The sequence below is a fragment of the Leptonotus elevatus genome, chromosome 14 (genome assembly GCF_054856555.1).
Source record: "Leptonotus elevatus isolate MCC_2025b chromosome 14, RoL_Lele_1.0, whole genome shotgun sequence".
Classification (NCBI taxonomy): domain Eukaryota; kingdom Metazoa; phylum Chordata; class Actinopteri; order Syngnathiformes; family Syngnathidae; genus Leptonotus; species Leptonotus elevatus.
The window spans coordinates 13,756,303-13,780,289 of record NC_141252.1 but is presented as its reverse complement, the minus strand read 5'-3'; the positions used below and the strand labels follow the sequence as shown (position 1 = coordinate 13,780,289).

The following is a 23,987-nucleotide window of genomic DNA, read 5'->3' as shown; positions in this document are numbered from 1 at the left end:
TTGTCTTTAGGGGTCACTTGTTTTGAGTGACCCTCCCTGTGAAGTCCGTGTAGGTGGGCTACACAAAGCAAGCTCTTATGACAAAGCCCATATGGTGGTAGCCAACACAGAAGCCAGGGGGTAGGCAGAATTCTTACTCTGAAATGTCTACGAGGGCAGAACACTAACCAGGTGCAACTGCAAATAATATAATGAAATGTGCCATTCAACCATGAACAAACATGATTATTTACTTATGAAGAGGCAGTTCTGTCCATAATGGAAGATGTTACCAATGGGAACATCGGAAAGGTGTGTGAGCTGTCTCAAGGGTGGGGCAAAGGACTTTCAAGGACCTGGGAGAGTGAAGATGAATAGAAAGGAGTTTAGAAAATGCTTCAGGGTGTCCTGGAAGATTGACAATTCAGTCTGTATTTTGCGAGGTCATATGTTCAGGCTTCAAGCTTGGTAGCAAATAAAGTTGCCTTTCAACATGTAATTCCATATTTGTTTGGTTTCTCTAATTTACAGTATTTGATATTGTTTTTATAAATTCATTTTTATCTGCATGTATATCCTTTGTCACTGCTTGCCCGATGTTTGTCTACGTTCAACTGACCGTCTTGCTTGGAAAACTATGTCATATTTGTGTTTAAAATGCATATCATAAAAGTAATATAAGTAAAGAAGTAAGCTAAATTAAGGGTGACATGCAGAAAAGAAGTAAGCTAAATTAAGGGTGACATGCAGAGCTGCGATGTGACTTTCAACTTAGAGAAGGTGAAGCTTGGACGTGTCAGAACTTGGTGCCTGTGATTAGTCCATAACTCAGTGGCCTAATGGCATTTAAAATAATGAATGTAATTAAAAGTGCATGAGATAGTGCTGGTGCATTTTTGTGGGTGCCGTTTCTTTGTTTGGATAATGAGCTTTAGGCATCTTGGGTTGCAGATGTAAAGGCTATGCCAGCACACGCCCCACAGGGAAAGCTTTTTTGATATTCTTTAGTTGTGTTATACCAGGTTTTATGAACGTGGGTAAGGCTTTTGTGTGAATTTATCTGGCTTTTTCTTACTTTTAATTGTACTTTTGTCCAAGAAAATCAATGATTCAATGACCATGATTCGGAGAGTAGGTCTAGGTCTGGTATGACGAAAACACGCCTGCTAACACTTTAACAGTTAAGTTATTTTTAAATTGGTTTATCGTATGAATCACTATGACAAGCACATGGTCCAAACAATTGGTTTGCTGACTGAACAATATAATCGGGATGCCAGGGAGGGACTTGCATAATAGTGAGACAAAACATTGGGGCTAGCTAATTCAGCTGGAACTTGGGACACAAGGTTCAAAACCGCAACATCTTTTCTCCCTAGTTGTCTTAATTTGAGAATACCACTCTTATCAGCAAGCCACCGATCCTATTGAATGTTTTTATCAACATACAATTACAGTATTTCTGGTACTACAGGGAATGCCCATGATTTGATTTATGCTAGCTGTCTTCAGGTTTAGCTTTTCAGAGTGGAAAAAGTCAGATTTAGTTTATGCTTAATCTGTGAACCATGTGTTTCATGCATGCGTGCTTTACCTTTTGGAGTGGCCCCTTCACTTGTGTGCAAATGTCAAAATGTGGGCCACTGTCTGCAAAAGCAATCATCCTGTGTTCTTTCCCTTCACCCACGGTTTACACACAGCCGGAACAGTCAATCAATTTCATCTTTTGCTGTTGATTTGGCAAAGGCACTCTGGTTATTGGGATGGTCTGGCTATAGTATGTGTAGCCTTGACTGTTTTCATAGTCCTCAAAGTCTGGAACTCCTCATCTCTAAAGTCTACTCTCAAGGTGCAGATCACTCTGCTTGGCTGGAACATCTTCTGCTGTTATTTCTGTTCAGATCGCTTTCCAGGTCCTCCGTAATGGATAGATGGGATGCTAGGAAGGAGTCATAAATTAGACACAGTGGCTGCATCTCACATTTTTTGTTTTCCATTGTTTTGGATAAATGTGATTAACAGTTACCACCCAGCTAAACCGCTCTGTCATTAAGCACCAGCATTAAGGGATAAAGGCAAAAAAAAAAGGAAGAAAAAAAAGATTGCCATACGGCATCTCATGTTTCAGCCAGGTTGGACTGGTGAGAGTCTTAACATGGGCTCACCGCACTCGGCATCTGGCTGCTTCTCATGAAACACCACCAACAAAATCCCTAAGCTGTAAAATAAGTGAGGACATGAGGTAGTGCAACATCTGCAATTGTAGAATCATGGATCGTGTTCCCTTTGTTTAATTGGAAAAGTAAAGTGCAGCAAGGAGAGGTGTAGACGATCTGCAATCTGTGATTTGTTTTGCAGATTTTTTCAACAGTTTTTGTTTATAAAAGTAGAAGGTCATGGTGTAGTACAGATCCTGCAGGGTTAAAGAGAAGACAGATGAGTGATTATGGTTTGTTGTTTGGATTAAATGGTGACACTGTATAATTCGTCTTAGTCGTTTTCTACATTAGTGCCCGATGGAAGGCATTACAAAACAAATGTATATGTACATTCCTTTTATTGATTTATATCTATGTCTCTGAATTTATCCACAGAACTTGGTTCACCCAGAGACCTAGTGACCAAAGACCCCACAGACACCACTTTTATTGTGTCTTGGGATGCGGCCCCGGGTAAAGTCCGTCAGTACCGGATCACCTGGCAATCTATGTTCACCGCGGAGTCTGGAGAAAAGAGAATTCCAGGAGAGCTCACATCCACTATTCTGGATGGTCTCACACCCGAGACACGTTATCAGGTGGCTGTGTATGCTGTTTATGGTCATGGCGAAGGTCAGCACTTGACTGGCGAGGAAACCACCGATAGTAAGTTGATTATTTTGATTTAACATACTCCCTTTCTTTTATCTCTTCCACTGGATCCTCAAATGTGTTATGAGTTTCTCCTTGGCTAGAAAGGATGACAATTCAAGCAATGTCAAACCGTCATTGGCTTTTCACAAACAATGACAAGAAAGCTGCTTTTTACCAGAGGTGGGCACCTCCGCCGTTACGTTGGCCCATCATTGACGGGTGCCCACCTTTCAGTGCTTCTGCATTTTCGGCAAGTGCCTTATGACATAAAGCCTGGAAAAAATATAGACTGAGAAGGACCATCAGATGTAAACCTTCTTCTGTTGGTGCTCAGTACGTGTATTTATTCAAGGCTTCGCGTCACAAAGTATTCGCCGAAAATGCGGAAGAACTCGCCGAAAGGTGGCCATCCGTCAATGAGGGCTTGACGGAGAGACAAAGTGCCCACCTCTGCTTTTTACATTTAAATCCGCAAACTCTTTTTGATGACTTAACACCAGTTTGCTTCAGAATCCTGCAAGACTGATTTCAATTGAAAAAAACACATTGAGTGTCATCAATATTTTCTCAAACGCATATTTTCCCCTTTCTATACCATCCGTTCCAAAGACAACAGGCTATGTATAATCAATCATATAAGGCCTGTTTAATGTATAGTTTGAAAATCTAAAATAAAATGTGTTATTCTCACTGATGTGGAAACAAAGCAGATACCCAGATGAAAGACTTCGACAAGCTTTAGGACAGCCGTAATGCTTACACAATGTGGAACACAAGCTGCTAAGTACACACATAGCGCACGTTAGAATCTGAACGTAGTGTACATTTTCCATCAAACCATTCGTTCAACTTTTTTCCTGTTCTAACCACAAATATTTTTTGTTTTTCTTCCTTGCAGTGTCGGATGCTGCCAGAGTGATCGATGTCTCTGAGGAGACAGAGAAGAGCATGAAGGTGACATGGCAGCCAGCACCTGGAAACGTGGTCAATTACCGTGTTACTTATAAACCACAGTCAGGAGGGCGCCAGCTGGCGGCCAAGGTGCCCGGTGGCAATACCACAACGGTGCTGAGACGCCTTACTCCCCTCACCACCTATGATATCATTGTTGTGCCGGTATACCGTTCCGGAGAGGGCAAAGCAAGACAAGGCGCAGGAACAACATGTAAGTTTGCAATACCCAAATGTTCTCTCTGCATGTTTATCACAACATTTTAAGTAAAATATCACATAGGAAGTCGACACTCAGAAATCAAACAGAACCACAACCTGTTCCAGTATGCTGTTTCATTTGTTAGTATATAAATGGTTTTAAATGTAAAATAAATAAGTAAGTAAATAAATAAATACATCAGTAAATAAAAAAATACAACAAATAGAATGAAAAGAATGAAAAGCATGAACTGAGAGACAGTTTTGCTTCTTCTCATCCTGTCTTGCCTTGGTTACGTCTGGCTTCGAAATCTGACTTTTGTTCTATCAGGCGATACATATTCTGTATATCGTCACTATCAGACGCAATCCTCGAATCTCCAAAACCACTATGTTTCATGAAAAAAAACAAAAGGTTAAGTTTAAATAAGTTTAAAGAAGCTTTTATTTTATTTTTGGAGAATGGCTCCATAGGAAGGAAGTTGGACATGGTTCATCAGCAACAAATGTCCGTGCATAAAAAACATACATTGCATACCAAACATTGGTCCCGGGTGTCATAAAATATAATAACAATAAAATCATTATAGTTTCAAGGCAGAATGATTCCCCGCCCCCAGCCCCATCAATTTAATTTGCTCAAGAAAAAAAAAAATCGGTAATTTATTACTCAGTTTATTAGACTGTCACTGCCTCAGGCAGTGCCTATCAAAGTCTTTGGCAAGACAAGAGAAAATACTTTAATAGTTAAGAATAGCTAATGACTGTATTTACATAATCTTCCCAAGAGCCATGAATGATGCAATACGGAAAACGCTGAATAGGCAGTGCAATAGGCGGAAATTCATCTGTACGCAAACTTGGCTGAACAGGCTGCCTTCTGCAATGAAGTATGACAGCTATCAATTTTTAACAAGGCAGATCTACTTAAATGTATCCAACTTAACTATTTTCAGTCTTCATTGTCTATCGAGAGTTTATTACTCGTCACAACATTCAATATTGAGGAGATATAATTTCGCAAGGATCCTGCTGAGTGAGGAGGAGGTGGAGTTTTCGGAACTTCTCAGACAGTTGGTGTTAAATAGACTTAATAGAGTTGCTCTCAAGATGCTTTCGGTTGGTTAATAATTTGTGAAGACTACATGCCATGTTGGGAGTGACTAATAGTACACATTTGTGAGAAAATATGAAATTGGCCAAATTTGGACTTAGGTTTCTGCCTGACAATGAAGATCTTAGTCTTTAGCACATCGATATACTCCAGGGGAATTACACTCAACAGGAAAATTCATAGTTGGGGAACTTTTCTGAAAATCCATCATTCATCTCTTATTTCACAGAGCAAGAACGAAAATAGAATAAAATAAATATTTACATATCTGTCCCTACCAGTGACCCCCTACAAAGGTCCCAGGAATCTCCATACTTCGGAACCAACAAAGACTAGTTTCCGTGTAACATGGGACCCTGCGCCTGGTCAGGTGAAGGGATACAAAGTCACTTTTCACCCTAAAGAGGATGATATTGACCTGGGAGAGCTTATAGTTGGTCCCTATGACAACACCGTGGTACTGGAGGAGTTAAGGTAGATCTACTTTACCCTACCATCTTGCATTTTATTTTTATTTGTTATTTTAATATTTGCAACTTTTAAGAAACCATCTTGTGTACTTTATATTACATGACTTTTTTTTTTTTTTTTTTTTGTAGAGCTGATACCGAATACACAGTGAACGTGTTTGGCATGTTTGAGGGTGGCGAAAGTATGCCATTGGCTGGAGAGGAGAAAACCACACTCACAAGTGGACCTGAGCCACCTCCTATTGAACTACCAGGTAACTTTGCCACTACATGACATTGTAGTGAAATAAAAACCAATTGATTCACATCTACAGTAGTACCACATCAATCGAGAACTTCCTGCTGTCTGCAGTGTGTCACATTGGGATTACACCTTCAATTTTCAGTCCAAGTGCAGACTTGGTCCGTGTATATTTCACGTATTTCGGTTTCAATATGTTTTATTACTTTCTGAGTCAGAGGGCAGCACACAAATATGAGTACTGTAATAGAAAAATGACGTGTTTTGTAGGAGCATGGAAGGCCAGTTTGACAGGGCCATTCCTAATAAGGAGACAGATAAAGAGCTGTCTACTTCAAAGCAACAGAAGAGCTAAAAATAAATCTCTCCTGTGAGATATCAGTCCTTTTGTTTTTGCACCTGAAGCAGTTTAGAAGTGTTTACTACTTGTATCGCATCTCTATTTGTTTGATCTGCTTGTTTGTTGTGAGATTGTTATATATTATTTTTGTTGTGGGGGGTGAGGGAATGACCCGGCTGTAAATCAAATATGTAACCTGTGTTCAGTTGCAGACACCGGCAGTTAGTGCAACATCTGCCTGTGCCAGTTGCACATCTGCAGGCTCCTTTTAGGTGCTGAGGATTCCAGCGCACATTTGGAAAACAACATTTGAACGTTACCTGCCTGCGAAGGAGGGCATGGGAGTTCCTTCTGCCTTTGATATGTCATGGGCTATTATGGCTCTATTCTCCTGATTTGCCTTTGGGATGAACACACAGATGAAAAAAAAAAAAACCCCACTGCCAAGAGACACTGCCCTGACATGCAACAAGACGAGAGGACAATAATTACGACACCTGGAAAATAAATGGGAAAAAAATCCTCAGAGATGGATGAAAGAATTACGAGGCTCTTTATTGCCTGCTTGTGTAAATGTTAAAAATTTTTGTTTGGATGTGTTAACATATTCTCTCATTTCCTTCTTTTCTTTACCACTTCCATATCCTGAAGTAACATGACCATTCTTCTACATTTATATTTTGATAAATCATGCATAAGCATTTGCATCTCGTATGAAATGTCATCCAATGAAGACACTGAACTCTTTGCCCTGTCAGATGTGATGTGTAAGACCAATGCACAGGCTGACATTGTGCTGCTTGTCGATGGCTCCTGGAGTATCGGACGTCTCAACTTTAAGACAATTCGCTCGTTCATCGCTCGCATGGTTGGAGTCTTTGACATCGGCCCCAATAGAGTCCAAATTGGTGAGTCTATCCAGAAGATTAAACATTTTCCCAATTTTAAAGTTGTGCGTGTTTGTCTAATTAAAGTTTGTGGGTTGTTTAGGTCTTGCTCAGTACAGTGGAGATCCAAAGACTGAATGGCATTTGGATGCTCACCAAACCAGGGAATCCCTCTTGGATGCAATCTCTAACCTTCCCTACAAGGGCGGAAACACCATGACTGGTACTTTAGTTCATGTAATCAAGATAAATTAAATAAAACACCATTTATGAAATGTATTGATTTACAAATCCATGTCCTACATCCTCCAGGTCTGGCTTTGAACTACTTGCTCCAGAACAATTTCAAAGAAAACGTTGGCATGCGACCAAACGCTCGCAAAATTGGTGTTCTGGTCACTGATGGCAAGTCCCAGGATAATGTCATTTTAAACTCTCAGAGACTGCGTGAGGAAGGCATTGAGCTCTATGCCATCGGTAAATAAGTGTTTCCAAAGACTATGGTACAATAGTACTGATAACCGACTTTGCTATTATGATAGTAGCTCAAGTGTATATTACGTTTCAGGTGTGAAGAACGCTGATGAGAATGAGCTGAGGTCCATTGCCTCGGATCCGAATGACATTCACATGTACAATGTGGCCGACTTCTCCTTCCTGCTGGACATCGTGGACAAGCTAACTGACAACCTTTGTAACAGTGTAAAGGGACCAGGTGTGTATCAGTTTTCATAGGATGACCAGATTTTCAATATTAAAATCCGGGACACCACAATTCGCTTACCAGGGACTATTTATAACAAGTTTATTCACTAGTCAATCTGGTGACCGGTGGTTTGGTTATTACTTTAGTTAATGCTAAATGTTAAAAATGAGACGCCAGAATGGGACCTGCACGTAAGAGGGACAAAACAATGGGACTGGTGAAATCCACCAGGACTCAGGAAACAAGGCTCAAGACTGTCCCATTAATCTGAGACGTTTGGGCACTCTTAAGTTTTTATCATCAAATTCACTTTAGGGGTTCATACAATTGCAGATTTTTTAAATTGATCTTGTATCATGATAAGGTTGTTTAAAAGGTTACAATTACCCCTGGTTCCCCATATTGTTACATAATTTTAAGGTATTCTTGAACATACTATGTTTCTCAATAACTTTGTGGGAACATTATGGTGAAGGCTCTTATCTGTTCCAACATGATTGGGCCCCAGTGCACTAAGCTTCATAAAGGCTTGCCTGGATGAGTTTGGTATGGACCTTATGAGCCTTGACTTCAACCCCATAAAACACCTTAGGGATGAACGAGAACAGACATTCTGAGACACGACCTCTCATCCAACATCAGCGATCTCTGACCTCAAGTGTTCTTCTGGATGAGTGGAAAAGGATTCCACAGACGCATTCCAAAATCTTGTCGAAAGATTGGAAGCTGCTGTAATTCCATTTATTTCTCCAGTCTCAGTTCCTGTAAATTGTGTAAAGGCAAAAAAAAAAAGTCCCATTACTTTTGTCCAAAAAGGCTATTTGGCTTACTATTAAGTGTGATGTAGAAGCCAGAAAGAGTCAAACAAGTAGAAATACTTGCACATTGCCACTAGGTAATATGCATGCAACTTAAATTAAAGAGTTGAGAATCGGCTGTGGTCTGAGGAAGTTGCCACTTTCCAGTTTATGAGAATTTGCAGGTGCTAACCCACGTCGGAAACAACTTTATTACGCATATAATGCTGACCATGGTGGTTTGTCTTGCACTTTCCGTCTGCTAAAGGAGGTGCGCCCGATGCGCCAACTAATCTGGTAACATCTGAGGTGACTCACAGTTCTTTCCGAGCCACATGGACTGCCCCTGAGGAACCAGTGGAAAAATTCCGTGTGGAATATGTGTCTGAATCAGGAATCACACAACAGGTAACTATATAACGCTTAGACTACCAAAAATGCAGCCAGTATTTCATTCTCATAACACATAAAGGTTAAGTGCAGTTCCCAAGAGTTGCGGTCTTGAGAGAAGTTTGGCCTAAAATACTGTATGTAATGAGCCACTGTTTCAACGTCTAATGGGATACTGTTCGAAAACTTCAATTTCCAACCTCCTGTTTGTATTGGCCTCCTGCTGAATGGGTGTCCAATAACATTATGATCGGATGCAGGGCCAGGAAACATTAACACACAGGTCTCAGTTTGGAATAGAAACCATATCATCATGACCTCATGAACAATAACAGCACTGGAAAATTTTAATTCTTAAGTATATTGACATGACGTGCTCATTTTTCTTAATTAACTGATAACCCAAATCTGATGAGGTAAAACAACTTACGATATACAAAGTATAAGGTATGCCTGCACAATCTAAATAGGCCCAAATTAATCCAATTTAAAACATTTAAATGCATAATAAGGAAACATTTGTATTATTTTTGCTTGCCACTGCAGTGGTATTCATTTATTTATTTCCTAGTGTTATTAGTATCTGCATATTTTGTATACCACTGAAAACTACAAGAACAATAATAAACATTACATTACATTATTAGTTAGCAAGAAACGCCAAAGCAAACATTATTATTTTGTAAATCAGCATCATTTGTGTGTAGGGAATCTCATTCTACATGCTGTGTTGCCAACTTGGCGACTTTCTCGCTAAATCTGACGACTTTCCAAAGCCTCTTAGCGACATTTTGTTGTTGTGCACAACCACTACTTTTCAAATAATATTAGAGATCTAGATTGCTAGTTAATATAGCCTCGATTCGCCCCCCAAATCTATGTTCGCATATGCCATTTAAACATCAAATCCTGAATCCATTCGAATGGGTTACTAAATGCACTTTTGCGGGGAAAAAACTTAACAGTCCAAAAATAAAAGAAACATTCAATTTGATCATAATGGTAAATGGAGTGCACTTTATCTACACCATATGTTCAAACCGCTTTACACTGCACTTTGCACTCGAATCCGAAAATTCTGATTCGGTCTAAGTGACCTCTCTCTGTTATTAGGTGCTTGTGGATGGCACTCAGAACACAGTGGTACTCCAGCAGCTCAACCCTTTGACTGAGTATCTGGTTAACGTCTACTCGATAGTGGGAGAAGAGACCAGCGAGCCACTGAAGGGCGTCGAGACCACATGTAAGTTTTTTCTCTCTGGGGTTTTGGTTTACTACTCAGCATGTAGTGTTTGATTAAAGACATTTTTAAACATCCATTCCATTTATGGTCAAAGTTTCCAGTGTGAATGTCAACTCCGATCGTCATCGCCAAATAATGTCAACATTAAAGAAAGGCCCACAAGACTTTTATCATCATACAGTAGCTTTGGCCAGATGGAGTGAAACGAAAACATCCAATGAGATCAAACAATTGAAGCAGTAGGCTGATCACACATGGCCTTTCGGGCCTTTTCATTTTAAAAACCATTTCCCTATGTTAATTACTGTCTTTGACTTTGATTCGTGTGTGACTGTCGCCATCCATTTTCTTTCCCACTTGTGCTCAATCTCCTCTGGTAAGCTGGAGCCCATCCCAGCTGAATTTGGGAGAGAAGGCACATAGACAACCATTAACACTCACATTCACAGCTATGGACAATTTTAGAGTCTTCAATTATTGTGACTTGCATGTTTTTGAAATGTGGGAGGAAGCCGGACTACTCTGAGAAATAGGTCATTCTAGCACGGGAAAACGATGCAAACTCGAGAACTGAGACACAGATGTGCTATTTAACCAAGATGCTGCCTGAATCAAACATACTAAGGCGGGGGTTTTCAAAGTTTTGCGGTCCAGGTTCCCATAATACAGGAGATCCAGGAAGCCCCATCATAATTCTTAAGCAACATAACCAAAATAACAATGCTAACTTCATCAAGTACATTTACAAACAACTGACTGTACATGCTTGCCATGTGGTTTGAGCCTCTTTTTGACTTATTTATTCAAGTGGCTGATTGCAATTTTATTGGCACTCTAGAAAACAAGATTTATTATTGCCAATAAAATACAGTGTAGAGACACCAGTTACAAAAAAAAAAGACTGTCCAACAGCATTATTATGTTATCACATAATTCCTCACTGTCTACTCTGCAGTGCCCCTTCCTGCTGTGAGAAGGATGGACGTCTTTGATGAGCAGATGACCACAATGAGAGTGAGATGGGAGGTGGTACCAAGTGCTACAGGTTACATGTTGCTCTACAGAGCCATTAATGCCACGGAGCCTACAGTCGAGCAGGAGGTAAATGCCTGTCCGCTGTTGATCTCATGCTATTCCAAATATACAAACACTCATTCTTTCAAAAGAAAAGTACATACAAATGATTAACACTCGTGAACAGTCTTTGTTAAAAGACACACACAGCTACCAGTAATGTGTCTCAAAGGAGAAGTAACATTCTTATAAAAAGGAGGGTGTGATCATGTATTATCTCACTCAGCCCAGGGAGCATCTGAATTTGTCCTCAGAGGTGCTCAAAACAGTGATTAAAACCAAATGTGTCTCACAGGTGTCTGACCTTTGTCATGTATTTACTTTTATCTCCAACTTTGTGTTGTTTTCCTACAGATCAGAGTGGGCAGCGATACAACTGAGGTTCAGCTGGTGAGACTATTCCCCAACACAGCCTACTCGCTATCCCTCTTGGCCCTACATGGGGCAGAAGCCAGTCAGCCACTGACACAACAGGGAGTCACCCGTAAGTAGCAAGTAGCAACTGAATTCAGATGATAATATTTCTGATCGAGCACAATCCTGAAAATGTCAAGCGGGCCCATTTTAGACAACATTTATGACTGACTATGATATATTTGTTCAGTGCCCCTGCCACCTGTGGGTGAACTAAGGGTCCAGGATACCACTCATAGCTCCATGAGGCTGATTTGGGACGCTGCTCCTGGTCCTGTCCGCAAGTACCTCATCACCTATAAACCCGAGACTGGAGAAGCTAAGGAGGTGAGTTTGATTTATTTATTTTCTTTCAGTGGGGATCTAATATCACTGAAAACTTGCTGAGTGACGTCTCAGTCAGCATCTGTTTCTATGAACTTTCAAAATGTTTGAGTCTAGCAGGGTTCCAGCGGGTCATTAAAAAAAAAGCCATTCAATTAATTAAGGCCTTAAATGATCTTAAAAAACATTAAATACAGATAAAGGGGCATAAAAAAAAAAGTTCATTCTTTATTTTACATACAATGTTGTGTAAAGGAGTCCCTATGACACAATTAAGCAATAATAAATGTGATAAAAATATATGTGTTTGTGGGAACTGGGGACCAGTTGTTATTTACAATGAACAAAATGTCCTGGTTTCCACAAGGTGCAATACCTCTGATTTGAAAAACTAAATGTAGTGTTTCTGTCACCAACGTCCAACATGCAACACTGATACCATCCAGTGGCAAAAAAATACCTCAACATAAATCTATGACTCAATGTTTCACACTCCTTGTAACCATAACTTAATTGTAGCTTTGTTAATTACTTATTTTAACATTACTTTATCAATGAGCTAAAAGATACAACCACATTTGTATTTGGTAACCACACGTGTCCACTTTTATTTTAAAGGATCTTTGTGCAGTTTGTCACTTTTTTACTCGCGACTGCCACCTCTGGCCCAAAGCGTAACCGCACCATCTGTGTCAGGCTCGTTCATGGTGCGCGTGCGAGTACGTGCATGATCTTAAGCGCATGCCACATGTCCGCTACTCCGCGGGGACGCGCATTACGTCACCCTCCACCACTCCATCACTCCCCTCCACAAAGAAACTGCGGAGTGTGAGGGTCCGCACTCCGCTATAAAGGGAAGATAAAAGCTGATAGGTGCAGTCAGAGTAAAACAGTCAGGGCTCTTTGTACTCATCTGGGCATGTGGGTAGAGCATGCATGATGTAGAAAAAGCTTTAATATTACCTTCTTAAACGGCAGAATGCACCTTTTAATTAACAATAATATGAAAAACTTGAATAATATATTTTATTGTAAATTAGGGCAGATATAACATGCGGCTAATTCATGATTAATCACGAGTTTGCTATGAAAATAGTGCGATTATTTATGGCAGCCCTAAGTATATTCATTCATTGCGTGTTTATGTGTTTATGCAGTACAATGTGGGCATTTCATTAGCTTTAGGTTGCATTAAAAAATGGCATGACAAACATTACATTAGATTTGATGATACCTGCAGAAACTTTGAAAAGGTTAAGACAGTATGGTTTTACCAGAATCAAAGGTGGGTAATGGTGTTGTTGAATGGATAGACCACAGGGTTGCTTGTCCCTTTTGGGAGAATTCTTGTTCTGGAAACATATGTGGATGTGTCTCGTGGCCTGTCAGTTTGATTATGAAAAATGTAGCGAGTAGGGGAAAAAGTGTACTGGCCAGAAAATAGCAAAATGTTGGCTTTATGGATCATGGGATTCCTACCCACTCAGCGAGAACATGCCACTCAAAACACAGACACATAAAAATATTGTTTTGTCTGATTCGGATTCCAAATTAAGTTTCTTAAAACTGGAAACGTATGCAAGTCTTGGGGAAAAAAACTGGGAACAAATATCTGAAGTCAGTTGACAAATTTGGAATAATGTTACGCAATAATAATGTTTACAGCTGGAAGTGGGGGGAACACGGACCACTACAGTACTAGACAACCTGATCTCGCAGACTGAGTATACCCTGGCTGTTACTCCAATCTATGATGAAGGTCCTGGCCAGACTATGTTGGGTGAAGGAATCACAGGTAAGAATGAAAATACAACACAACTACAATGACAAAGAGTGACGTTTTTGTTAACTTGGTGAAAAGTCACCCTAACTTCCAATCTTCCATCTTTTAGATGTGGTTCCTGCCCCAAAGAACCTTCGATTCTCAGAGGTTACCCAGACCAGCTTCAGAGCCACCTGGGAGCATGGAGCTCCTGATGTGGCACTCTACCGCATCGGCTGGACAAAGAGGGGAGACAACAACTTCCAATATGTACGTTTGCACATATTTCTTAAAAACAACTGCAAGTATATTTCAATGCTTGTCTTATTTGTTCCTTAATTGTTTTTTAAAGAAGCGTCTCACATGATTTGTCTTTCTCATCAGGCCATTCTGAACAATGATGACACATCCCATGTTCTGGAGAACCTGGAGCCAGACACCCCCTATGATGTGTCAGTCACCGCCATCTATCCAGATGAGTCTGAGAGCGAAGACTTGCTAGGCACTGAGTCGACATGTAAGATGACAGTAATGAGAACAAATGTACATGCATTCAATGTCCATGTGGTATCTTGCTGAAAGGTTTTGTCAATGGTGGATAATATTCTGCGTGTTATGTTCAGTGAAGGGTGCGCCCATTATATCTTTTTATTTTTGCCTCTGTAGTGCCCAGGAGAAGTATTCCGTGTAAGTAAATGTGTCAAAAGGAAAATGATAATTTTCCTTTTTAAGTGATGAAAGCATGATTTATTATTTTGGCCAATCTGCACTGTTGTACATTGGTCAAACATCATCATCATCATCATCATCATTATCATCATCATCATCATCATCATCAAGCTGTGCTGCCGCTGACAGCTGGTTACTTGAAGTGCTATCCATCTTGCATCTGTGCTCTTGTTGCCCTTCTGCTTATCCCAGTTCTCTTCTTGAGAATGATTTACTGTAAAAATCCTGTGAATAACAAACACCAGTCCCTAATACGGCACTGCCCAAATCACCCTAATGCTAATGCTTTTAAATCCAGGTTAAAAATGACGCTCTTTTCCCATACCAATGATTAAGGTCTTTCAGAATATTTTTTTGAAAATCTTGTTCAAGCACAGAACTGTGTTTGCCATTTGTATTTATTTACTTTGCTTAACTCTGTGACAAAGTTTAATTTTTTATTAAGCCCCCAGTATAATACTCCCATCCTCAAATTGGGCAAAAAACAAAAATACAGGCAAAAAATGAGTGTTATTCCCAGGATGTTACAGTAACTATAGTCATGTTAAATGGCTGAAAACGGAGTTCAGGTGTGCATGTGGTGCCACACAGGATTGGCAATCTTGTTTTTGAAGTCCATTTCATCATTCATTCATCATTCATTTATTCATCATTCCATCGTTCCATCCATCCATCCATTTATCCATTGCACTGACGAGTCCATCCCTGCTTCAGAAAAGATACCATCCCTTGGATGAGTATTTTTTTCTCCTTTAAAACAGCAATCCTTGATATTCACATGAAGCATGCACATTCCAATATGTTGGTTATCTCGTTCTGCTGAGAAATACATTTGGATTCATTGACGTGTAAACAATCAGAGTCAATGGCTGGAATATCAAGGACAGCATCTTTAAAAACAGTTTTAAAGGAATGATGAAGCAACAGCTCTGGCCTTAAAAGGATAACCAACCATTCTGACAAGGTCGTAATTGTTATGTATGTACTCTTTAGCACCTCTTGCTCCTCCTACCAACCTGGTTGTGTACAACGAAACGATCACAACCCTGAATGCCAGGTGGAACCCAGCTCCAGGCCGTGTCCAGAACTACAGGGTCACCTATGTTCCCACTTCTGGAGGCAGGACCCAGACTGTAAGTCAAACGTTAAGCTCCGATGAAAACTGTTTGGTCATACCTATTATTATCTGCATTAACAGTAGTGAAAGTCAACCCAGATGTTAAGGTTAATCAGGATTACTTCTGAGTTGCTCTATAAGTGGAGTAGCAACAGAGGGGTAATGTTTTCAATTTGTTTGAAAATGTGCTATTTCCAATAAGTGCCAAAGAATGAAAATAAAAAAAAGGATTTATGGTATTACATGTATACATTAAAAGTTTGGCAGTAAACACATTTCATTATTTGGCAGGACACAAGCCATCTTACAGCAGTCAAATTGGCTCTCTCGATTTTTAACTCAATCAGTAGGTTTGTTCCTTTCATTCAGAGCAGTCTCCTCCAAACAATAGTTGTGCATTGCTTCAACACAGCAGCAGCAGTTTTGCATTAATATAGTTTACTCCAAGTCAAATCTTTTAAGATGTTGTTTGGAAGTTTGATGGACCCATCTGTGTTTTTTTTTCTTCTTTTCTTCTCCTTCAATGTTTCCGAGCAGTGGAGACTTTGTGCTGCTGGTCTTGGGCACTCTTCGTGAAAGTCTTACTGGATGGCAGTTTAATGTTAATTTCAATTGGTTGGCATTGCTTCCACAATGCAGGCTTATAGGGAATTCTAAATTGTACCCTTGCATGCATTCAAGCAGTATACAGAGAGCGGCCCAATCTAATTTGCTATTCGGCATACTTGAGAGTGAATTTTTTTATCGTCACTTAATATACATATATCGACGCCTTCTTAAAATAATTGCCTATGTCATTTTTTCAGATTTTCAGGAAACACAAAACATTGAGCTATTTGCATCATGAGGAGGCGATTTGGGAAAAACAATCATTTTTATGAAAACATGACTTAGGCAATTATTTTAAGAGGGTGACGATATGCGATGTGAGCGCCACATAAAAGATGTCCTGAAATGTTTTTACTGGATGTAGGATGCAAACTTCGAAATGCAGTCAGAGGCCGTCTGCACCTTCAACCTCGCATGGCTTTGCTTACATTTGCAATCTAAATGGACTGTGTTCCTTTTCGGAACCTGATGAAATGTGGCTACCCTCCAATTGGTTGCAGGATATGACACTAAAGGCCACTGGAATTTTTTGCCAGCTTAGTTACCTTGGCGAAGATGCCATAGCTTGGGCAATATTGCTGGTTTCTTTATGCCAGGCACATTTGGCGTTATATACACAAGACACAAAAATCCTTGTAATATCAGGATGATACAAATTGTCTTTTTTTCCTTTTTGCCCAAGATTGTAAAGGTCCCATATTTGTGGTACATCTTGGAAGCACATTGATCCGGTTTACATTTTATCCGTCAACATTTGATAGCACTGTCGTACTTGATCACATGATTTTGTATTTAAATATAAAGAGAATATCCTAAAATGTCCCTTATTTCCCTAATAGGCCCAAGTTGGAGGGAAGAAGACCAATCTCTTCATGCCCAAGCTTACCCCTGACACTGAATATTCCATCAGTGTGGTGGCAATTTACCCCCGAGGAGTCAGCAATGAACTCGTTGGACTTGGCACAACCAGTAAGATGTTTATAATTTGCATGCTTCTGTATAACTCCTTATTGATCTTTTTTTTTTTTTTACAGTGGTTAAGGAGGCATGTGTGAGTTGTGTAAAATATGATTTAAATTGGATTGGAACGATAACCAGGAGTCTGACAGTTAAATGTGATTATACGTTGGTATTGAGTTGCTTTCTTTTACCTCAGAGCCTCTGGGTGGTGTCAGGAACCTGCAGGTCACTGACCCCACGACTAGCACCCTGAATGTCCAGTGGGAGCCTGCTGATGGCAACGTGCGACAGTATAGAATCTTCTATGAACCTGCAGTTGGAGGCCGGGAAGACATGGTAAGCAGGGAGGGCGTTACCACATCATCATTGGGTCTTATAGTAGAATTTGTTCATGAAAATATTTGTAAGAAAAGTTTGCATAATTTACAGAAAGTTGCTATATTGGTAGTATAGCTTTTGGTGTAGCAGACTCTTGTGCTGTTGGAATCAACTCTGACTCAAAACCCATCTGCAGTGTCTTAAATAAGATGAGTAGGCTTCAGTCCATGCCGTGACCCAAATAGGATAAGCAGTAAAGATAACTGATTTATGGGTCTTCAATAAGGTTGGAATGTTAATACAAGAAGAAAATTCTTGGAATTGAACTTTTCATCCGGAGTCTCCCTTTTCCCATACCCCACTTTCCACTTTTACGAGACTGCCTCCACTAGTCAGATCTTCCCTTGAAGTGTATATTTTGTTGTTACTCCTTCAGGTCCAAGTATCTGGCAACACATTGAACACCGTGCTGAAGGACCTTCAATCCGATACCATCTATACTGTGACTGTGGTTCCTGTGTACTCTGTTGGAGAGGGACAGCGCATGTCGGAAAATGGCAAAACACGTAAGTTCAGCCTGTGAATAAACACTAGTGTATAATTAAATTTATATATATATATATATATATTCCAGTAGTTTAATCATTTTTTCCCATCCTCGTTGCAAGACAGTTTGTATTTGTGGAATCAGTTATTGATAAACTTTCTGAGTAAGATTTCAATGAAGGCTACATCCATTATACCTTTCTATTTTTGCATCCATAGTGTCCGGCAGTGGTGGTTCGTGTAAGTAAATATGCCAAAGAGAAAATTATGTTTTTCATTTTTAAGTGAAAGCATGCTTTATTTATATGGCCGTTGTTCATTTGTCAAACATCATCATTATCATCATCATCATCGTCGTCATTATTGTCACTATCATCATCATCATCAAGTGAGGCCAACCCTAGTGGGCTTGGTTGTCACTCTTGCTGCTTATCCCAACCATTTTCATGAGAATGATCCACTTAAAGTCATGTTAAATGGCTGATGACAGAGTTCAAATGCGCATGGGTTGAGAATTTCTTGTTTTTAAAGTCCATTCCATCATCCAGTCATCTTCATTTATACATCATTTCATCTTCTCATCCATCTATTGCATTTACTGATCCATCCATTAATCCAAAGGCCTGATCCATCCATCCATTCTTGATATTCACACATATGCACGTTCAAATGTGTTTATAATTTTGTGTATTGATGGCAAATGCATTTGCCTCAATATACAAAATGGTTGATCGATATAAATGATCAGACTCAATGGAATATCAAATACTGAATCTTTAAAATAATATTTTAACTGAATGATCTGATCTTCTCTTTTACTTTGTTAAAAACAGGAATCAATTCATGCCTCACCAGAGTGAACTTTGTAAAGACTTTTCCCCACAGCCCCTTTCTAGAAACCTCGTTATAATTAATTAATATCATGATATCACAAAAACAAAGGAAAACTGATTGTATGCTTCTCAGTAGATCAATCAAAAAAAATGAGCAGCTGAGTCAGCAAAATGTGGAGCAAGGATTGGAGCAAGGCTACAACTTCAAACCACCAACCTCCACCCTTGAATGATTCAGCATTTTGTGGGGTGATTGCGTAGGAAAGAATTGCTCAGCTGGCAACCTTAAATGGTGTCTCCTCTTTCTTTACCGTAATATTGTCCATTTATAGGTTGGAATGATGGGTGGTGGTCACGATAATGGTGGGCTTGGGGTATCAAGGGAGGGGATACATTGACTAATTGCTCTCCTTTGGGGAAAAGGGAAGAGAAGTGAGGGGTGCTCATATGAATAGGGAGCTTTATGTTCTTTACGGCCTTAGACTCACTTGAATAAGGTCACACGTAGTGCCTATTATTTCCATTTAGTTAAAATAGTCTATAGAATATTTTTTATGTTTTTCTTAACCTATCCCATTTATGTGCCACTAATCTAACCAAATGCCTGTAAAAACAGACTTTTTACATCACACTTATGTTGACTTTGCGGCTATTATATTGTCAACTACAGTGCTTTTAATCAGTCTCATTCAACTTCAGGATCTTCTCTAAGCATTCACTAAGTATTTATTGTGCTTTAAAAACTCAAAGGAGATACAAGCAACCAGCTTTAGCCTGTGAAAGTACGGAAGTACTCTGTGTGTTTAGCCCGCTGTGTTTCCTCCCCTGCGTTTATGGGGTTATAATGGAGGAGCGGCACAAAAGCTCTAAACATCTGCTTTGGATTTTTGAATGCGAGCGTTTGCTTATACACCTTGTGCATCCTTTCCCCTTTCATTGCATAGAAGTTTCCTGTTAAGTAACATTTTAAAGATAAACACAAGTGCATTTGTCTCTTTTTCTCATGGGATGTATTGATGTAGTTCCATGGTGAAAACATGTGCCAGCAGGTACAATTTTCAGTACCTGGAGTAATGTTGGGCCCTCATTGTTCGAAGAGATTTCAAATCACGGCATGGCAACACATGGCTAAAAATAGCATGTTGTGTTTCTATACCTTTGGTTGGTACATTGCAATATTCGCCACAATCTTCACAATCCACTTAGCTAAAAGTCTAATTTCTAATAGAATTATGTACCTTAACATGAAAGTAAAGAAACAGAAATTTCCTTAACTTTTTCTGTAGCGCTGCTAGTGCTAGCATAGTGTCGCGAATGTATTAGCATACTGAACAATGAAGACTGAGGCGGAATGGAAGTGTCAAGCTCAACCCCCAAAAGTTTCAATACATTTGTCCTTGTAATTGTAGTACATTGAAGAACATCGAAGTACATGTGCTTCAGGCTTCAGGGACATCTGTAGATTATTGGTGTAAGAGCTAACTGGTCTGTTTTGTCTCATCCTCTCTCATCTTTGTGCAAACACTTGCACTGCTGCCCTTTCACCTTGCTCTGTCATCACTCTTCACTCTGTCCAACAATCCTCTCATCATACTCCACCTTCTGTCTTACTTTTCCCAACCCTGACCTCTTACCTAATTAATCCGCCTCCTCAACCACCTTCCACCATTACTGGCTCTGCAGTGGACCGTCGACCTGTCAGGAACATTCAAGTATTCAACCCCACAACCAACAGCCTGAACGTACGCTGGGAGCATGCCACAGGTCCAGTTCTGCAGTACCGGGTGGTCTACACTCCTGTGACTGGTGCCAAGCCCCCTGAGTCGGTGAGTTTCCGGCAAGCAAGTGGGCACAAATGTATAAAATGTATTTTTACAGCCTAACAAGCCACTTTTGCCTTGAATTTAAAGTACTCTTCCGTTTGCCACAAGGAATGTAACAGCCCCATAATATGACATTAAAAGCTAAACAGTCTGCTTACCAAATGTCACGTCTTTTATACGTGTACATTAGCATGAACTGTAAACCGGGACTGGGTTCTTTAATTCACATAGCACTGTATGTGACATCTGGAAGGAGTGTTTAAACATCTTAACGTGGAAAGAATTAGGAATATGTAAACAACTTTTGAAGTTGTACTTGATGTGACATCGTTGGCTCTCTCTGCCGTCTACTTCAAATAGTGAGGATTTCAGAACTGAGCCCTTCTCTGAGGCGCATGTGATATGACGCCACAACAATATGGCCTATTTCATCTGCGTAACTGACTCAGGCTTGACAGCTTTACCTGTTTTTGGCCTTTATATTCTCTTGGAGTAAGTCCCCAGCAACTCAGTTCTCACGCAAACGTATATATATATATTGTGTGTGAAAGATGTGGCCTTCGCGGCTGTCAAACACACACATCAACTTCAAAGGAATATTTGGCTCTTTCTTTCTCTCAGTGTTGACAGCTATGGGACTGATGAGTCAAAGGGAGGTGTTGTGTAGAATGTACAACGCACGTGTGCATCAAGAGAGAGGGGAAAGGTCTTTGTGGGAGCAATTGGCAGGAATATGTCATGTCATGATACACTTCACGTTTTCTGGAAAAGGAGTGTTTGGTCAAAGGAGCAGACCGAATAACTGTTCCAACCTTCCAACAAAAGAAGGAGGTGGTGGTGATAAAGGGAAAAAAAATAATATTTTGCAATTTACACAGCTGGGGATGACAAAAATGTAAATGTAGATAGTTACAATTCCTGCTGATTGTGATCTTATAATAACATTTATGTTGTGTGTTTGCATGAAGCTTTTGGTATCAGGGACCTCCACCACGGCCGTCTTGCCGGATCTGATTCCAGACACTGATTACAACGTTGCAGTCATTGCGGTATACAGTGATGGAGAAGGAGCCACCATCACTGACAATGGCAAAACACGTAAGAAATTTAAGATTATAACACTGGCTTGATTAGAAATAGAAAAACACTGTTCAGTAACAATATGTACTGAAATGTCTCCAAATGTAGGTCCACGCGGCGGCCCCAGGGACATGCGTGTGTACGATCCCACTACCTCCACTCTCTCTGTGAGCTGGGAACATGCTGATGGCCCGGTCACGCAATACCGCATCACCTACACCCCAACCACTGGAGACCCCATTGACGAATATGTAAGCATTTGTAGAATCCTGGAAAATTCTCCATAACATATAAGATCTTATTCAAATGTGCCACCATAAACATGATGTTTAGTGTACGTTGCAGTTAACTTTCAGTTAACTTTTAGCTTTCTCTCATATGACTTGCAGACTACAGTCCCAGGGAACAGAAACAATGTGGTTCTGCAGAACTTGAATTCAGACACCCCTTATAACATAAGAGTTACGGCCATCTATGCTGAAGGACCAGGAGGAGAGCTGGAAGGAGATGGTCGCACAGGTACAGACTATTCAAGCCATGCTTCTGCAGGAGGTTCCAATTAGCTGAGGGAGAGAGCAAGAGAGCTTTTTCGATCTGCGTCGACCGGATTCGGCACAAATGCTTGGAATTCACAACAGAAGTCAGAAAGAGACTCATCTACTTGATTAGAATTCTGATTAATTCCAGAACAAGACATTTTTGACTAGGTGTCACAATGGCCAAAAGAATCAAAAGTTATTGCCAGAGGATTTAAAAATGGCTGCACTCCAGAGAGACTGCTTCTTATAGTAGTCCTGGCAAGCATTATACCTAACAAAACAAAACCCTGTATCATGACACACTCAGTTTCCTGAGGCTTGCTTCTTGTAGTTTCATAATTCATAAACATTAATCAGTGATAAGATCACAATCACATGGAATTGCATCTGCATGTTGTCGCTGTGATCCAAACCTGCTTTTTTCCTACAGCGGCTATGCTTGGACCCAGGAACCTTCGAGTTTCTGATGAATGGTACACCCGCTTCAAGGTCTCCTGGGACCCCGTACCATCAAAGGTTACGGGATACAAGCTTATCTACCAACCTGAGGGTATGATTATGCTGTTCTTGAAAAGAGTGCTTTTGTTACCACATATTTTTCACATTTCATCCTGTTTGTGTTTCCTCCCAGGATCTGATGAGTCCGCAGAGGTGTTTGTCGGCGACGTCACTTCCCACCAATTGAATAACCTGACACCTGGAACCACCTATGATCTGAAAGTGTTGGCACAGTACAGCACAGGCATCAGTGGACCTCTGATTGGCCAGGGCACCACATGTAAGTTGAAAACTGAGGTACATATCCTCTAAATGGTATTGGCAATCCCAGTCAAATATGGTTTGGGTCTTTTTTAGTGTACCTGAATGTGACAGACTTGACAACATATAACGTGGGCTATGACACTTTCTGCATCATGTGGGCTCAGCACAGAGCTGCAACGTCCTACAGGCTTAAAGTCCAACCTGTCAATCGTGAGTACATCAGGAATTTTTATTTTGAATGACCTCTGTTGAAATATTATTTCTTCAATTAATTAGATCTCATTTCCCTTCCCACCTTAGCCTCTCAGCGAGGAGCTCAGGAGATCACAGTCAAAAGCACTGCGAGTAGTCACTGCTTTGACGGCTTGACACCTGACACCCTCTACACTGCCACTGTGTACACCCAGACCCCCAGCATGGAAGGGCCTGGCGTCACTGTAAAGGAGCGAACACGTACGATGGCATTATGCTTCATTGTATGCTCTTAAATATGCATGACATTTCCACTAGCATGTTTTTTAAATGTATTTAATTTCTGTTTTACCTTAAGTGGTTAAACCCACCGAAGCACCAACCGAGCCACCCACCGCTCCTCCACCAGCAACAGTTCCATCGGCGCTGGATGGTGAGGAGAGCTTTCACATGTTAAATAATGATACTAATCTACTGGGATGGACGTAATTAATCAGTGACGTGCTTGAATCACAGTCTGCAGAGGTGCAAAGGCCGATGTGGTCTTCCTCATTGATGGGTCTTGGAGTATCGGAGATGAGAGCTTCCTCAAGGTCATCCAGTTTGTGAAAAGCATGACTGGTGCCTTTGATGTCATCAGCCCGACTGGCATGCAGGTCAGAAGGAATTCTCTGCTGGATTAGAACATTATAATTGTTAGATTGTTTGGATTATGTAGAATGCAAAGAACTAGG

General features: G+C 40.3%; 1 protein-coding gene across 5 annotated transcripts in view; it reads left to right on the top strand.

The window, feature by feature from the left end:
• The window catches only part of col12a1a (collagen, type XII, alpha 1a), a 58,563-nt gene that overhangs the window by 12,056 nt on the left and 22,520 nt on the right, over positions 1 to 23,987 (top strand). For 3 of the 5 annotated variants that reach the window (XM_086094280.1, XM_086094283.1, XM_086094284.1), the window contains exons 14-45: positions 2,574 to 2,843; positions 3,730 to 3,996; positions 5,379 to 5,571; positions 5,697 to 5,821; positions 6,907 to 7,056; positions 7,139 to 7,258; positions 7,348 to 7,512; positions 7,604 to 7,750; positions 8,807 to 8,946; positions 10,042 to 10,171; positions 11,127 to 11,272; positions 11,600 to 11,729; positions 11,850 to 11,986; positions 13,649 to 13,778; positions 13,876 to 14,015; positions 14,130 to 14,262; positions 14,412 to 14,432; positions 15,468 to 15,607; positions 17,040 to 17,169; positions 17,357 to 17,496; positions 17,915 to 18,044; positions 18,244 to 18,264; positions 20,541 to 20,683; positions 21,649 to 21,778; positions 21,869 to 22,011; positions 22,150 to 22,279; positions 22,730 to 22,849; positions 22,931 to 23,077; positions 23,155 to 23,271; positions 23,362 to 23,514; positions 23,612 to 23,686; positions 23,770 to 23,909. In XM_086094280.1, the coding sequence (XP_085950406.1) occupies positions 2,574 to 2,843; positions 3,730 to 3,996; positions 5,379 to 5,571; positions 5,697 to 5,821; positions 6,907 to 7,056; positions 7,139 to 7,258; positions 7,348 to 7,512; positions 7,604 to 7,750; positions 8,807 to 8,946; positions 10,042 to 10,171; positions 11,127 to 11,272; positions 11,600 to 11,729; positions 11,850 to 11,986; positions 13,649 to 13,778; positions 13,876 to 14,015; positions 14,130 to 14,262; positions 14,412 to 14,432; positions 15,468 to 15,607; positions 17,040 to 17,169; positions 17,357 to 17,496; positions 17,915 to 18,044; positions 18,244 to 18,264; positions 20,541 to 20,683; positions 21,649 to 21,778; positions 21,869 to 22,011; positions 22,150 to 22,279; positions 22,730 to 22,849; positions 22,931 to 23,077; positions 23,155 to 23,271; positions 23,362 to 23,514; positions 23,612 to 23,686; positions 23,770 to 23,909 (4,403 nt within the window). The remainder of the gene's footprint in view (positions 1 to 2,573; positions 2,844 to 3,729; positions 3,997 to 5,378; positions 5,572 to 5,696; positions 5,822 to 6,906; positions 7,057 to 7,138; positions 7,259 to 7,347; positions 7,513 to 7,603; positions 7,751 to 8,806; positions 8,947 to 10,041; positions 10,172 to 11,126; positions 11,273 to 11,599; positions 11,730 to 11,849; positions 11,987 to 13,648; positions 13,779 to 13,875; positions 14,016 to 14,129; positions 14,263 to 14,411; positions 14,433 to 15,467; positions 15,608 to 17,039; positions 17,170 to 17,356; positions 17,497 to 17,914; positions 18,045 to 18,243; positions 18,265 to 20,540; positions 20,684 to 21,648; positions 21,779 to 21,868; positions 22,012 to 22,149; positions 22,280 to 22,729; positions 22,850 to 22,930; positions 23,078 to 23,154; positions 23,272 to 23,361; positions 23,515 to 23,611; positions 23,687 to 23,769; positions 23,910 to 23,987) is intronic. The other 2 variants (XM_086094282.1, XM_086094281.1) reach the window with 2 other exon arrangements.